The sequence below is a fragment of the Curcuma longa genome, chromosome 20 (genome assembly GCF_044706935.1).
Source record: "Curcuma longa cultivar G26 ecotype Majalengka, Jawa Barat chromosome 20, ITB_CL_G26_1.1, whole genome shotgun sequence".
NCBI lineage: Eukaryota > Viridiplantae > Streptophyta > Magnoliopsida > Zingiberales > Zingiberaceae > Curcuma > Curcuma longa.
This window is the reverse complement of record NC_133880.1, coordinates 10,231,938-10,249,137: the sequence shown is the minus strand read 5'-3', so window position 1 is coordinate 10,249,137 and position 17,200 is coordinate 10,231,938. Positions and strand designations below refer to the sequence as shown.

The 17,200-nt window shown below is 35.6% G+C and overlaps 1 protein-coding gene across 4 annotated transcripts; it reads left to right on the top strand.

The window, feature by feature from the left end:
• Positions 1–8,414: 8,414 nt before the first annotated feature.
• On the top strand, positions 8,415–13,328 carry LOC141813210 (serine/threonine-protein kinase AFC2-like). Of its 4 annotated transcripts, none has more exons than XM_074701138.1 (12): positions 8,415–8,594; positions 10,043–10,133; positions 10,809–10,835; positions 10,970–11,123; positions 11,230–11,278; positions 11,361–11,475; positions 11,702–11,793; positions 11,881–12,016; positions 12,107–12,171; positions 12,258–12,355; positions 12,471–12,573; positions 12,925–13,328. In XM_074701138.1, the coding sequence occupies exons 1-12, from the start codon at positions 8,496–8,498 to the stop codon at positions 13,069–13,071; spliced, it is 1,176 nt and encodes a 391-aa protein (XP_074557239.1). In that variant the 5' UTR covers positions 8,415–8,495; the 3' UTR covers positions 13,072–13,328. The 4 variants fall into 4 exon arrangements, with proteins under 4 accessions (XP_074557239.1, XP_074557238.1, XP_074557237.1 ...); XM_074701137.1 differs by having other exon boundaries at positions 9,947–10,133; XM_074701136.1 differs by having other exon boundaries at positions 9,941–10,133.
• Positions 13,329–17,200: the final 3,872 nt, after the last annotated feature.

Here is a 17,200-nt window from a genome sequence, read left to right as displayed (position 1 = left end):
GATGAAACTTTAATCTTACATTGTCGGTATATTCTTTTTTACTTGCATTTACATTAAGGAGGTAGTAGTTTGTTACTATCTTCCTCATTCTTGTACGAGTTTTCCTCCTTCTCTGAAAATTTTTAAAGAGAACTTTAGTGGATTGCCTAATCGAAAATGGTCTAGTGAATAGCATTCGTTAGACTGTGAACCAAGTAATCGATTATGTCTTTCAAGATTTATTTTTTCACTACATTCTGATTCAGTTTTTGTAAAAAGAAAAGAAAGTTTTTAAGCATGATATTCACCCCCTCTATTGCACAATCTAGTCCTACAGAGGGATCAAAGGGGAAGAGGGACCAAGTCGACGAGCTTGTCTCTAAAGAAATTAAAGAGTTCACAATCTTAAGAACTTTGGTGATTAAGTGGGGCATGCCTAAGTGCTCATAATTGCTTAATTATCATGTGTAATTTGAATTATGATATCAAATCTTAATGTATTCTTTGACAATCATCCCATCAAATTGGTCACTGTTGTTGATCTTTTTAAGACTTATGTGTGTCATTAGATGCAATAAGAATTTCTCAAGGCTTGTTCATGCCATCAGATCAAGTGAGGATCCTAACTATAACTTTTGATGCTTCTGAGGTCTTTCTAAATTGTTGAATCAAGCAATTTGATTTTCTCAAGCCCTCTTCCTACCGTTCAATCAGGTGAGAAGTCCTAAAATGACTAAGTTCTACATTCCTCTCTTTCTATGTTTTTAGGGTTTAGGGTTTACTATGTTTTTATCTACTCTATGTCTCCTTTGCACCATGACCTAGCTCTCTTTGTAGGTCCCTAGTCTTTGTTTTCCACCCCTTTTTTTTCCTTTTTATATAGATGTCTTCTAAGGTAGGTTATTTTGGTTTGGCTAGTAGACCTGAGGGTAGGTTGTCAAATAGTATTCAAAAGGTCATGCTTGGTGTAGGCCTAGTGGCCCTGGTTCAAAATCCTACCATCTTAAGTCCTCATGATTAACAAACTAATGATCTAGGTGTTAGGACTCATGCAAGATAGAGGGGTGAATAGTTTCGATCGCATTGATAGATCAAGCAACGAAAAACTTTAAACAAACTTGATGCCACAAGCACAATACCAAGATTTTACTTGGTTCATCGCCTCCCAAGTAGTACATCATGATCCCCAATTGATCGAAAAATCAACGATTGATTCCAGAACAATTCTAAACCTTTCAGCAGCTCCAATTAAACATGTCTCATTCCTTTCACCATCTTATACTCGCTTTCAGGACATGGTCTATATGTCGGTCTCCACTAGACTGACTATGTTACACCTAGTCCAAACTGTTTTCTTGTCCTGTGGATTCAAGTTACTTGTACATGTGTCCAAGAGTGTCGTACTCTTGACATGTAATGCTTTGGCCAAAGACTTTTAGTAACAATCCTGACAAACGACCACAGGGTATACACCTGCTTTTTAGTGGTGAGTATTCCCACCTGTCGCGCGGGTGACCCGGGTTCGTTCCCCGACAACGGCGCCAAAATTTTGATGTGGATGTTTTGTTAGAAATATTTTATTTATATATTTTTATCCCTTATTTGTTGTCACTTATACCCATCAAAATTATTTATTTATTTATTACCAAACTCCTAACTATCGCTAAAGTAGTATAGAGAGGTCCAGGTCGTCTCTCTTGGACTCAATGATGAGAAATTTATTCTAGACACTTGGTGCAGGAATTCTTATTGGTTGACCTCATTCATTCCTAACTATCTATAACTCCATTTATTCACAATTAAATCCTATAATTAACAAATGAATATTAACTTTACATCATTTAAAATTTAAATAAAATCATACAATCTATTTACAAATTATACATACAACAACCATTTTACAATTACAACATGCTTTCTATAATGAACTAACACCACAACAGATATGTACAATAAACATATGAACAATATACAACAAAAGAACATATCTACAATATCAAACAATAATTTACACATGCCAAAACATGGTAACAACTATTATCACATTTATATACAATGCTAATAAATCTAGTTCAACATACAACTTACAACATACAACATGAATCTCAGAATTACGAATTACTCCACAACTATACATACATTAACAACAAACATACAACATATATTTACAATATCATATACATACATCAACTTAAATATACAAACAACAATTATAACATGCACATTCAACACAAGACATAGAACACACAATCTACAACATGATTTATTCATGACATGAATTAGATTTACAAAATTTATTTACATGTGATCACAAACACTACATATTACGTAACTGGTTAACATTTCTTCCAACCATCACTACAAGTTTGACGTCAACTATACTCCATCACATCATTTGCAATCAAGTATTCCATGGTTTAACTCATTATACAAATTCAATTCATTTTATTCCATGCTCTAACATACAACATGAGTTACATTTAATCCCCAAATTCAACAACACATCAGGACAAGCTATCACAACTGAAATAATTAATTGATACACATCTTTTTATTCAACACAAACCGATTAAGCATCAATATCATGATTCATTACATCCATCAAATACACTAAATCATGTGCACACAAGACAAAATAACTTGTATTGATAATTACATAGGTGAGCAGTGATTACACATCTTAATCCAACCAACAAAGTATCATCTTCTCATATTCAAACCATGTCAACAGTAAACAGAAATCACATTTTCTATGCCATCTGTAAGTATGAATCATTATATAAAACAAATAGATACCACCACAAAGCAACAATCGGCTACTAACAGGAATTGTGGAATCAACCAGAATTAAGGTTTTGAATTCAATCGTGCTAACAGAACAACCTAAAACCAAACCGAAAGCTAAGTTAGAATTAGAGTTAAGATTAGGAATTAACAATCAGTGTTAAGGTTAGATTACAATTAAGGTTAGGATACAATTAATTCAGGGGGGTTTTGATTCACAAAAACAAAACAGAAAGAACAAGAGATGATATCCACATTATTGAAGGGAAATTGGATAGCTAGGGTTAGGGAATTGGTTTCCCAATTAACCACAGAACAAAGCTAGCAATCATTGAAGGGGGATCTGTGTCAACGAGGGGGGGGGGGGGATCTCGCCGCTGCGCTCACGGCGAGACATGAATGGAGAAGGGAAAAGCATCGGGGAAGTCCACCATGGTCCGCTTTCCTGCTACAACTGCAGACAAGTTAGTAAACCAAGATAAACTATCCTTAACTTACCCTTTTCCGGTGACGGTGGAGAGGCGAAGCAAATCGAAGGCTCCCTGCTACAACCGCAGATAGAGACCGAGGTTTAACCCTGCTACAACCGCAGACAGGCTCGGCTGCCTTCGCGCTTCTATGGAGGCGGGTGCTGTGGTTATTGTCGGCGACCGCTCGCTGGAACAACCGCTCACAGCGGCGATGCACGAACGACAAGGATGGGAATCCTATCACCGGAGCGCACCGTTCGCGGTAAGAGGAACGACGGGGGATGTAGCACTCGTCTACTATCCAAGCTGCCAACGCGTTCGGAGCTGATCGGGGGCTCAGAGAAGAAGAAGAAGAGTGGAGCTCGGCGATGGAGAAGAGAGAAAATCGTGAATCAGAAAGTAGTGAACCCTAGTGCGAATCTGAGCCCCCCTTTGCGCGAACCCTCGTGCGGTGCTTTTGATGTTCTGAATCGGCTGATCACACTACCATTAAACCTGAGCTCACCCTTGACTGTGAGCTCAACTTAAGCTTAGCTCAGATTTAAGCCAAATCAAACTGATCTAGTTGAACCATGACTTGAACTGAATTGAATTCGAACCTAATCAAGCCAAATTTGAATCCAAATTGATCCGAATTTGAGCCAAAAATTGATTTTTCTCCAAATTGAATTTCTTGCAAAATAAATTACCACCAATTAATATCAATAAATGCCATAAATTAATTTAAAAAAATAAGATAACACTAAAATTTCATCCAAATAAAAAATCAACTCAAAATACCCTATTTTTGATATGAAATGCGATCAAATCGGTCCAATCTAACCCTAATTTATCCGTAGAAAATGCTACTTATCACTTTTCTAAGGAGCGGTGAATCCTTTGTGGGTTATTCAAACACCTTTGGACACTTCGTCTTATACCCAATCATCTTGAGTCCACACCTCCTCGGAGATGCTTGCGTAAGATGTCAAAATATAAGCCTTCGTGATCAAGGTGACTTGAATATCGCAAGTCAAAGGAAACTCACACTTAAGCTGCATTGAGATCTTTATTGACATATTTATATCGAACCATATGAAGTCTCAAAATCGATCACTCCAATGAACTGATTACCTTTAACCAACATCCATGTTTAACCCTCAACATCCAATGTCTCTAGCAATGAGATCGGTTGTTTGATTAATCAAGGAGTCTAAACATGCTAGTCTTGACAGAATCGATGACGTCCGTGCTCATCAATTCCTCGACTAGAGATAATTTCAATACATTCATAATTGCACATGTAGAGATGCTCATAAGTTGTGATCCAATCATAAATTCTCTCATACTATGAATCATATTGCGAACATTCAGTATTCGAGTTTAAGATCCAATCAAACACATATAGAATGTGCACTCAAATAGTGAATTATTATTTATCCAATAAATAGTATAACCATAAGGCGGTTGCCTTAGGACACCTCTCAAATCTAACACCTTGAGCTCCTCCACCTCGAGGTTTGGTTGTGACTCATGAGCTTCCAGGTCGACCACGCGCTTCTGCATCGTCTGAAAATGCCTATGTAGATGGGGCAGCCAATTGTGGACCTCTAAGTGCTCCAACCATAGCTACAAAAGGGAAAGAAGTTAGGTTAGTATGGACCGAAGTAAGAATCGTCCGAAGAAAGGGCAATACCTTTAGCATCGAGTGGTTCATCCGATTGTTGAGCTCTAGTAGGTCCACGTTTCTAAAGGCCTCAGACCCTCTTATTGCCCTGATACACGCCATTAGATTACGCTTCTCTGCTCTTAGTGCCTCGGTGCCTGTCGACTTGGTGCTAGCCCTTGGACCCGATTTCACGAGGGAACTCATCCTACCCGATTATGAAGGACCAGCCTGGTGGGATGTCGTGGGCTGGTCGACATCGACTTGGTTGGTCGGCTCGGTGGCCTTTGTGCAAAGTCAAGTACTTGTCTAAGAAGTTACATCTTGACTTTACCATGAAGTAGAACACGCCTTGTTTCATCCTCTTCAGGTAAAAGAAGAAGTGGAACAAGATGGAGCTAAGTGGGCTTTGGTAGGTTTGGAAGACTAGGGCTACTCCATAAAGGAGTCAGAAAGAGTTGGGGGCAAGTTGTTAAAGGGGGATGTGGAAGTAGGTCGAGATGTCTTGTAAGAAGTCAGGAATGGAAAACCGAAGGCCGCTGACTAGCTGGCCATGAAAAAAGATGATAAAGTCGGGGGGTGGGGTGTGTGCCCATTGATTGGGCTTTAGTATCCTAATCCTATAGCTACTCGGCACACCAAACAGAGCCCTAAGCTCCTCTCTATTCTCACGGGTGATGGTAGAGGAGATCGACTCATACCAAGGGGCTTGGGATCCTGTGGGGTCCATTCCTAAGGTTCCTAGATCTAGGAGGAAGAACAACAATGAAGAGAAGGGAGAGGAAGGGGACTTACGGGCTACAAACGACAGAATCATGGGGGCAAGTCGTTGGAGAAGAAGAAGCAAGAGGAAGTAAGCATCAAAAGTGAGGAGAAACAGGAGCAATGGGAGCGCCGCGTGACTAATCCTCAACCCTAATATAGGCATCGATGCATCTCCTGGACCGTCCGATGCGCCAATAGAAAAAGGTGGGGCATGAAATGTGCTGTTGGATCTGGCTCACCGCCCCATAAGATCCTAGTTATAATGGCGAATCGATTGTCGCATCGGAAGCCTCACCTTCATAAATACGCCTCGGAAATGATGTCAACAGATCATGCATGCATGCAGGGGATGGCGTGCGTCACTCCGTTCGAGGTTGCATATAATCGGACACAATCTCTCAGGTGGGTCCAAGCCGCCATTGACTTTCTTGACTTACGTTAGATTCGAGCTCATAGTGAAGGACTGGTCTAGTCAGTCTGACTCATGCCTCCTTCGACTAGACTTATGGAGAAACCCATGTTATAAGGTGGTATACTTGTGTCAAAAAAGTCAAGATCTGGTCTGACCCAATTGGCAAAGACACGCCGATGTAATGCCTGACCCCATGATCGTCTTGGCTTAGTTCGATGCCCAATCCGAAACCCACTTGGCCAAGTGACTGCCTGACCTCCAAGCCCAAGCTCCACGCTCAAGCTCCCCGCTCTTGCTCTGTTCTGACCTCAGCTCTGACCTCGTAAATAGTGCTTGACTCTGGCTCAGCGCCTAGCTCAGTTTAGCACCTGACTCCTAGACCAACTAATCCTACAACTCACTCGGTTAGGCATCCGCCTGAGCTCTCTATCCTAGCTCTGTCTCCGAACTCCATGACTGAACCCTCCACTCTAGCTAAGGGGTTGAGTTTCGACTCAATCCCTGGATCAATTGACTTCATAACTTACTCGGTGCCCAACCAACTCGGCTCTTTATTGACTCAATGGTCTCCCGATAAAGGTCAACTCACCAATTAACTTAGGCTCGCCGAGTCTGCACTCCCACCCCAGTAGCCCCGCTTGGTCACTCTTACCCCCTCACTCCACTTGCCGAACTGCCGCCAGAATGACACATGGAACGGTAAAGTATTCAGCGGCAGGTCACTTGCTCCATTAATATGTACAGCATGGTGTACTATACCAAGCATAGGTGATGGGACCCCCAACCACCGCGATGAAATATTTTCCTTACTGTTGACGTGACATCTCCTCTGACTTGTATATAATGGTCTCACTCACCACTGGCGTAGGTACACACACAATCAACATTCTTAGTCTTCTACATTCCTTTGTCTTTTTCTCCATCTCTAATCGACTGATTGACTTGAGTGTTGGAGCGGCTGAGCCAGGATACCTCTCCGCTTCTGTTCTCACTCTTCTTCTTCTCTTTGCAACTGGACAGGTGCCCCACCGTCTCTCCTCGGTTTGTGGGTCTTGTGTGACTCTGTCAGTATCAGAGCTCGATGCCCAATAACTCATCTGGAGACAATCTCAAACAAGAACAATATATTTTGTTCAGGTCTAGATCTAAGGTGGTCTGGTGAGAATAAGGTGCGCTCAAGTCAGCGGTGTTGGAAAACGAGAACCAAAAACGTTTTGTTTATGGAACCCTTTTCCCTCGTTCAATTTTTTGCCCTGCGTAATCAAAATTGACGATAAGAATTGAGTGTTGATAAGAACCTCTTTCATCACATAGTTTATTGCTGCTTTTGGCGGCGGTATGTTTGTTTTTATTCTTGTCGAGGCAAAGCATTCTTCTTGCGTTTAACTTGCTCTTGGATCTCTGATCCCGTAATCATCAAATGATTATGTTTTAACATAGTTCTTGAACTACTGCCTTATGTTTTTTTTTTTTTTTTGCTTATTACTCGTGATATTCTATACTTTTGTAATTAAGATGGTGGGTAATAAACATTTGTTGTTGAAAGGTGCGTGAAATTGGTAATTACATCCACTGCTTAATGCATATATTGGAGGACAAAGGCAAGTGACAATATGGAAGAAAGAGAAGATATCAAAGAGGACTTTTTTTTTGAGATATGAAATTAGGTCAAATGGAAAAGACAATTACTTTTAATGCAGATAATTTAGCCAATTACATGCGTATATTTTATTTAATATAATATTGTAAGTTTTTTTTTTACAATTACTTAGCCATACTATACCTCTGGAGTTTTCAAATACTCAAATTACATACTTTACTTTTTTTTTAAATTATTAAATCACCCAATGATTTTTCAAAATAGTATTTTGCCCTAAAATCGTTTGACCAAAAGTGAAATCGCATTCAAGTGTCGTGATTTCATAACTAACGTGATTGCTTGGTCAATTTCACAGCTGTTAGCCGTGAAAAAGGGCTAGCAGCCACGAGTTGGTTAATTTTTTTTATGATCTAATTTTTTATTTTCGATTTGATTTATATAAGTGGATAGATGAAGAGATATTTAAAAACTTGGTGCTTAATTTAGTAATTTAAAATATTCTTTCTCATAAATTAAAAGCATAATTTAATTTAAAAGTAGATTTCTAAAATATTTATCCCGTTTAATTTAGATATTTAAGAAATCGTGGTACAAAATTTAATTCTGAATTTTAAGGTGACATAAAAATTCTGAATTATATTCGTTCGTACAGAATTTGGGCCTCCATAAAGAAGCCCAACTAACTTGGAGCTGTAACCCAACCAGCCTCCTCGTTTATAAAAGGTCGTCGGGACGAGCCATCCATCGCCATATAGAAATTGGGGCAAGGAACTTTCCCCTTTTTGGAGATTAGGGGTTTGGATCCTCCTCTCTGTTTCTCTTGCTTTGGCTCAATCTGCCATGGAAATGGAGCGCGTAGGGGAATTTCCCCACAACCACGTGGATCGACGCCCCTGGAAGCGGCCGAGACATAATTTGGACATCTCGCAGCATTCAAAGGTAATTTTTTTCTTGAAATAATTATCAGGCGGAAATCGCGTCCTTTGTTTCTTCTTATAGTGTTTCAGATCCCTAAAGCTTTACAAGATCCTGGGTAAGTTTGATCATATCATTTTTTTTTATCGTTATCGAGCTGGTCTGTTCGGCAGCTATCGGATCTGGTGAGGATCTATCAGTATCCCCTCAGAACCGTATGCTACTTTTGTTCTTAATTTTTTTTCTTTCTGTTAGTGCTTGGATCTTAGGAGGAAGATTATCCCCCATGTGCAAAATGTTTTTTTTTTTTTACTTATTGTTTGGTTCTATATATTGTGATCGACTTGATCTCAATTGATCGAGTTATATGTTTTGTTTGATATTATATCAAATAATCTATAAACCGCTGTTTATGATTTATTTATGAATTTTAACCATCTACTACTTTTTTTCTTTCAAATATGTGCATCACGTGATAGTTTCACTCACATTAGTTGTCTTGCAACACGAATATTGACTTTCAGATCTTCACATAAATGCCGCAGAATATGTTTTGCTGTTTAATATGGCATTATGTGCTTGAAAGTGATACTTTTTCTCTCTCTCACAGAATATAATAGATTGTATATCTCTTGCTACTCTGCAGTTGTAGCTTAAGTTTGTTTCATTATGTGTAAATTGCTAGATTTAGTTTAAATTATGACACTACTAATTGAACTGGTTCAACTATAAATATGATGATTTGTGCTGAAGTTGATAGTGTAACAAATCTAGCTTGGTGTGCATCTTGGTTAAATTCTTGTCCATGTTGCTGGTCAACCTGCCATATTGTCAAATAATCACCCAAATTGAATACTTGTATTGGTTTAGGTTAGGTTAATAAGTTGCCTTAAATAATCCTAGTTTTAGTTGAGCTAGAATTACAATTTGGATTTCCTAACTGTGAGACAGTAAGGATCTGACAAGTTAGTTGGCATAGAAAGAAGACGAACTTAATATGATTCAAATGATAGGATGGAATTAAAACTTAATGCCCAAGCTAGGTCCATGTTTTCCTTTTATTTTGCTTTTTAAGTTTTAGTTTGGACTACTAAAATTCTAAGTTTGGGCTGTATTGAACAATTAACGCTTTCGTTATTGTTCTAGATGCATATTATTTTTTCAGCCATATCGATTGAATATGTTGTGAGCTGTAACTTGTCTGTTAGTTACTAAAGCTATAATAATCTTGTAAACTAATATCTCATCGTCATTTTACCCATTTAAAATATATTGCTGAACTAATTTTTCTGAAAGGAGATTTTAACGGAATAAGTGGCATCATGATTGTGTTTATTAAGTGCAAAGAATGAATGAATGGTTGTGTGTAGGATCAGATAGGAATATTATGTGGGCAAGAAGTTGGCGATGTGAACAGCTTAATTTCATTGACGGCATCTTCACACCATACTTGTTCTTCTCTGTTTTCGAAGGGAGTGGCTCGAAATGCTTCCCCCCCTTGGAGAGAGGACGATAAAGATGGGCATTATATGTTTGCTGTCGGAGAAAATTTGACTTCTCGCTGTAATTACTTGTTTACCAATTTCTGAACTTTTATGGTTGTGAGTGGTCTGTGTGTAGCAGGATTTATGATTTTAAATAAAGTTGATGCATGCATGTTAATGTCGTTAACATTGTGACTTGAATCTCATCACTTTATTTAGTTTCATTTGTTCAGATATTTTTTCTTCACCAAAATTATTCGTTTCTAAACATTTTGAGTTATGATACTTTTGAGGTTATTTTATGTTTGCTACCTTTGGCCTGACAAGACAGAACATTGCTTTTTTATGTGTCAATTATGCTCTTATATCTTCCTGTAAAAGGTAGGCTGAGACGTATATGACCTTGAGTTACATTAATTGTCTGAAGGTTAGACTTTCTCTACAGTGAACTATTGCATGCACCTCCAACCAGGATGAATAGAATTTTGTCTTTTGACAATTTGAGACTGATACTCTATTTTTGTACCATCTTTTAATTTGTTATTTCAGAATAGTTGTCTTTTAAAATCAAGAAAAATGAAAAAAAAATTCTTATTGTTTCATTGAAACAAATCCCCTAAGTTTTTAAAATTATTTAAATAGTTAAAACTTTTAAAAACCAAGAAATTGGAAATTCATTTCGTAATGTTGTTCATTGAAGGAAAAAAAGCTTTTGTTTCTTGCTAATTCTTTTGTTTTCTTTATGTTTTTTCAGATAAGATCTACAGTAAGATTGGTGAAGGTTAGTTTCATCACCTAAGATAATTTCAATCTTTGAGTATTTTGATAATCTTTCATATAATAAATAATGACTAATGTCCATTATATAAAACCTGGAAAGGTTATTTATGCTCTTTTTTGTTTGATTTTTCCTAGGTACATTCGGTCAGGTTTTGGAATGTTGGGATCGAGAAAAGAAGGAGATGGTAGCTATTAAAATCGTTCGATCCATCAAAAAATATCGAGAGGCTGCTATGATTGAGGTTGATGTATTACATCATCTTGGTAAACAGGACAAGAATGGCAATCGGTGAGTTCTTATTTTTTTAACGCTGTTCTGAATAGCTTTTTACCCTACCCTTAATTTACGTTTTGGTAGAATTAAGGTTACATGTGTAAATGGGTCTATTTTGCAGTTGTGTGCAATTACGGAACTGGTTTGACTATCGTAACCATGTCTGTATAGTAAGTGTTTTGCAACAGTTTCACCAATTTACAAGCTACTTTAGGTAGTTCAATTGTCCACAAATCTAAATTATTTTAACAGGTATTTGAGAAGCTTGGACCAAGCTTATACGATTTTCTACGGAAAAATGGTTATCGCTCATTTCCCATTGACCTTGTTCGCGAGATTGGCAGACAACTGTTGGAATCTGTTGCATGTGTGTAGAAAAACTCTTCCAACTTTTTTGTCATTAGATTAATTCTCGTTGATGATTTCCTTCCAAGTATTGTGGTTGCTTTTTCTAATTGTCTTGAATCTTAAGCAGTGTCATGTAATTTTCTTTAATTTATTCTTTTAGGCTAGTGTCTTGCCTTAAGTATTAGTGGTTTTCTGGGCATGTATTGCTTCCTGTTCATGATGGGTTGCCTTTTCTTTTGTTGCAGTTATGCATGATTTGCATCTCATTCATACCGATTTAAAACCTGAGAACATTCTTTTTGTGTCCCCTGAGTATATCAGGGTCTCTGAATATAAGGTATTCAATTGTTTCTCATTTTTGTTGTGTGAAGACATAGCTTATATTTTATGTTCTGCAATTATAGTTTACTTTACATTTTAAAAGGATGGTTCATGCTCCAAGAGGCTTCCAAAATCTAGTGCCATCAAGTTAATTGATTTTGGCAGTGCAACCTATGACCGCAAGGACCATACTTATATAGTCTCAACCAGGCATTATCGAGCACCAGAGGTTATCTTGGGTAGGCATCTGATTTTGTAGGCCAACTTTGACTACAGAACTGGTTGTTGTTGTGAAGTCTTAATATTTTAACTTTTTATTTTGTTGGCAGGGCTTGGATGGAGTTATCCATGTGATATATGGAGCATTGGTTGTATCCTTGTAGAACTTTGCTCGGTATGTTACTGTTTATGTTTTACTATATATGGTGTCATTCGTGGTTCTCTAAGATGACATTGTCTATTGCTGATGCTTCATTACAGGGGGAGGCCTTGTTCCAGACCCATGAAAATTTAGAACACATGGCTATGATGGAGAGAGTGTTGGGCCCTTTTCCCCAGCATTTGCTGAAGAGAGCTGAGTAAGTAATATTTGATTGCTTCACAAAATATACCGATAGAACATGCCATGAAAACTGTGGTGCTTCAGTTGCATTGTTTTTTACACTGTTTTTTGTTCTGTGGTATCAATTCCAGTCGGCATGCTGAGAAATACATTAGAAAAGGTCGGCTGAACTGGCCAGCAGGTGCTACATCCAGGGAGAGTATTAAAGCTGTTCAAAAACTACTTCGTCTGCAGGTAAATGTGCAATAGTCTTGATATAAATATATATAAATCAGTCCCTTTTAAGATAAATGTTTTGCTAATTCACTAATATATGATAATTGGAGTAGATGGATCAAGCTTCAAATACTGTGTCAATATTTTAGTACTGATCAATTTATATATTTGTAATTGGGTTTGAGCCAGTGAAGTATATATACTCACTCACACAAGAAGGTGAGATTAAGAATGTAAATATATAAATTGTTCCTTGACATTGTGTGATCTCTACTTCTTTAATGTCACATGGTTTTCAATCAGCTAGTAGAGTAGTCGCATAGCAAGATATCTTTGGTTATCTTATAATAGGCATACATTATTTTGCAGAATATTGTTATGCAGCATGTAGATCACTCTGCTGGCGATGTTATTGATCTTCTACAAGGTCTCCTCAGGTACGAGCCTTCAGAACGATTGACTGCCCATGAAGCTCTTAGGCATCCTTTTTTCACGAAGAATCAGCATCGGTATTAGATAATTACAGTGTTTTCCAGTCACATTGGTTGCGACCTGGTCTAGGGTTGTCATCAGCACTCAGGAAACTACTAACCTTTGATATGTAGATGTTGTAGGAGTAGTTGGCAGTTTTCGTCATCTTTTTTGTTTTTTCCCCCACTATTGTAATGTTTACATGAACGAAGTTGTTCTAAGTAAGATTTAAGGATTGGATGCGGTTTGCCCTAACAAAAGTTGTGCACTGAATGTGAACTGGTGAAAGGGTTACCTGAGAAGTGTATGCAAGGCCTAAATTATGAAGTATAAATTCATTTATGAATTATGAACAATAGAACCTAATTTATGAAGTATAAATTCAATTTGATATTACATCAAAGTTGGACTATATTACCTATGTGAGTGAAGATAATAAAAAAAAATAAACTTTTTAATTTTAATTTAGGCTTAATCATGGATAACAAAAGAAAATATTTATATATCTAAGAATAAAAATATAAATCCATTATATTAGATGAGAACTAAATAGCTTATCTTTCATTTTAGGGCCTTCATAAAATTGCAAATAATATAGGTTTCTTTGAGACGGGGATCTTGATATAAATACTTGAGCAAGATGAGATAATGTATAGATAGATAGATGAGCAAAAAGTGAATGAATAAGAAATGTTATTTAACATGTTATTGTCTCTCTTCTTATAGTTAAGATCTAATAAATTGTGGAATACAAAGAGTTCTTTATATAAGCAAAGAAGATCCTATCAATTCACAACTTTATTAATAAATTTGGAAAGAATAGAAAAAGTTTAATTGGAGTTGATTGGTTCAGCTAGAAGTTGCTCAATTTTGAATTACTTTATTGACTTTGATCCAAAACATCTTTTCTTTAGTCGAGTATATACCTAAGTATAAAAATACTATCCAAAACGTCTAAAATGATTTCTTTCATGATTTCACATGGATTTATGTTGTTGATATTCTATCTCTCAAGTCCTCAACAAGCTTTATGATTTCACATGTATTTATGTTGTTGATATTCTATCCTTCAAGTCCTCCTCAACAAGCCTTATGATTTCACATGTATTTATGTCGTTGGTTCAAGTCGTCCTCAACAAGCCTTCGACTCTTTGAATTCTATCTTAAGAGTTCTACTTGATTTAGGTCACAAAAGTCATCCATCTAAGATCTCTACAAACATATAAATCACCTTTAACATCCATAGAACCTAATAAGATTTTCTGTTCTAGGACTCCATCCACTAAGAATCACTTAAGACTTGCTTGTTGAGATATATCCTCTGAGACTTCATCTGTTAAGAACTATTTAAACCTCTATATGTCAAAGGTTGATCAGAAATTCATCTACCAAGAACTACTTAGATTTCCATTTGTCGAGAACTCACCTTGGGAGATGCTGGGCATCTGGATTGGCCGCCGTATGCGCTTCCCGATTTATCCTAGTGGTCGGTGGGAAACTTCCGTGGGACCGTACCGGCCACCCCAAGGATTGAATCCATGAGACTGACTGAGATTTATCATTTTTAGTTGAGAATCACTTGGACTTTTTCCAACTTTTTCAATTGGACTTTTAATCATCTGCTCACTTTTCTAAGATTTCATTTGTCAACATTTGTTAAACTTCTCTTTGCCAAACATCAGTTTGGACTTTTCAATAATAGCAATTATAGTTCTTATTATATTCATGCATTTGCACACTTGACACATGTTAAAATCATGTATTAAGTGTAACCTAAATCTATTGTCAATCGTTTTGCCAACTACATCAAAATCATCCATGAGTCAAATATTACTCCATCAACAATCTCACCCTTAAGCCATGCCTTTTAATGCCTAATTGCACTAATATAAATTACTTTTCCCCCTTAGTAATACTAATGTAAGAACAATGTTTGAACAACTAAAAATTATGCTCTCAACAATTTCAAACATTCATGCACTTCATCTTTATATGTACAACTTTGTACATTTTCTATTTTCATAAGATGTATACATAAGAATTTTAAATCAAGGTATGGGAAAACATGTCAATGAGTATGATAATCATCTTAAGTTTAAATATAACTTTTAATTGAGACACTACAATCAAATTGTAACTTTCTACCAACATTTAAAATGTTAAATAATGTCACTAAGTGCCAATAGTGATCCAAAACTCATGCTATGCATCCAAAATGTGTCAAAAAGATGCCTACGCATATCATTATGATAATCCATAATGCAAACAATCATTAAAAGCAAGAAAATATAAACTACTATGTTAAAACAATAGTTCATGTTGGCTGAGATTGTGACTAGAATATGCCCAATTTATTAGAACCTTGATCTTGTAGATTGAATTTTTAAAAATACAAAGTTACAATTGAAGAACACACACACAAAAAAATGCAAAATGTGGAAACATTGTGCCTGCAAGTTTTTTTTTTTTTGCCTTAAACATAGAAAAAATTATGTTTTTTTTATATTTCACTAGATTCTATGATTTTGACAAAATTTTTGAAAGATTTAAAAACGTCAATTATTTTGGTGCATAATCATGCATTTGTTGGGATCATCCCATAAGGCAACACACTAGTATTCTGCATATGCTTTTATTATTCATTTTATATGTTTGCTTCTTTGTAAATAAAGATCAAACCATAAATTAGTTTTTTAGACTTTTAATTTTTAGTACTAGTAAACGCTTTTGGGGTTGAATAAATCATTACCTTTCTTTTTTTTTTTTTCATGCATTTTCCATATCCAAATTCTTAATTTCTATCATAGTTATTTATGTTCAAGTAATAGATATTTACCAAAATTCTAAAAATGTTTAAAAATACAAGGAATAGTATAATCTAATTTATGAAGTATAAATTTAATTTGATATTAAAATGAAAGTAAGTTTTTTAGAGACAGAGATCGATTTCATTAACAAAGAAGAGTATAACTAAGATTGAACAATTATAGCTTCTCTGGTATGATGCAACGGTAACATATTTAGCAGACTATTCAAGCATTCATAATTTAAATCTTAGTTATAGTACATTATAGGACATTTTTCTCATAAAAATTTTAAGATGAAGTTGGTTGATGGATGAGGAGTCGTTTGTATTTTCATATTTACTCGGTAGATAAATAAGAGGAAGATTGTTCGCCTTTAAAATTAATTGAGTTTAAGGTCTGGATACTTAGATTATAAAAAAAATTGAATAATTATACTTGAGCTAAGGAGGAAACGTATAATCGATGAGAAAGAATGAATAAATAAGAAAAGTTATTTAGCATGTTAATCTCTCTTTTCTTATAGCTAAAACCTAATAAATTGTATAATACAAAGTGCTTTTTATATATAAAAAAGAAATCCAATCAGCTCAAACTTTATTAATAAATTTGAAAAAACTACAAAGAGTTTTGTTGGACTTGATTAGTCATTATCTTTTCAAAGATAAAAAAGCTAGATAATTATATAAATCAATTGTTAATTAAAGGAGCAAAGAAAATAATTAAGAGTTTATTATATTTTTATTTGAATTATTTAGCTAAAATTAATTTGAAGTAGAAAATAATTTTAAAAATAATATTAAAAGCTTAGAAACTTAATTTTATTAATTTGTAAAAGTATCTAAATAATTAGTTGAGATATATAAGGATTAGATCCGAAGTAATCTTATAATTAGTTAAGATCCAACATTCATATTATCTATTTATTTTTATAAATAAACAAGCTAAATTGTGAGGTATAAACATAATATAAAACTCTAGTTTCTCTCTCTTTGTCCCTGTGGTGTCACTCACACCTAGGGACGCAAGCGAATCAAGCCGGCTCACAAGCTTATCAAGTCGGCTCGAATAATATTTGATTCATATTTGAAATTATTGAATTCGAGTTGAATTCGAACATGTTCGATAATTTTCAAGCCAAATTTGATTCTATAATATTTTGCTCAACTATTCATGAGTCTCTCACGATCTTTTATTTAATTTTATTATATATTTATTATTTTCTATTATGTTATTCAGTCAATATATTTTAATGGGGTTGAACTTTGAATCCATTAACTCAATAATGTTTAATGGGTTAATAGGTTAATGCTTAATGGGTTAATATGTTTACTGGGTTAACTGGTAATAGATTATATTTTATAATATAA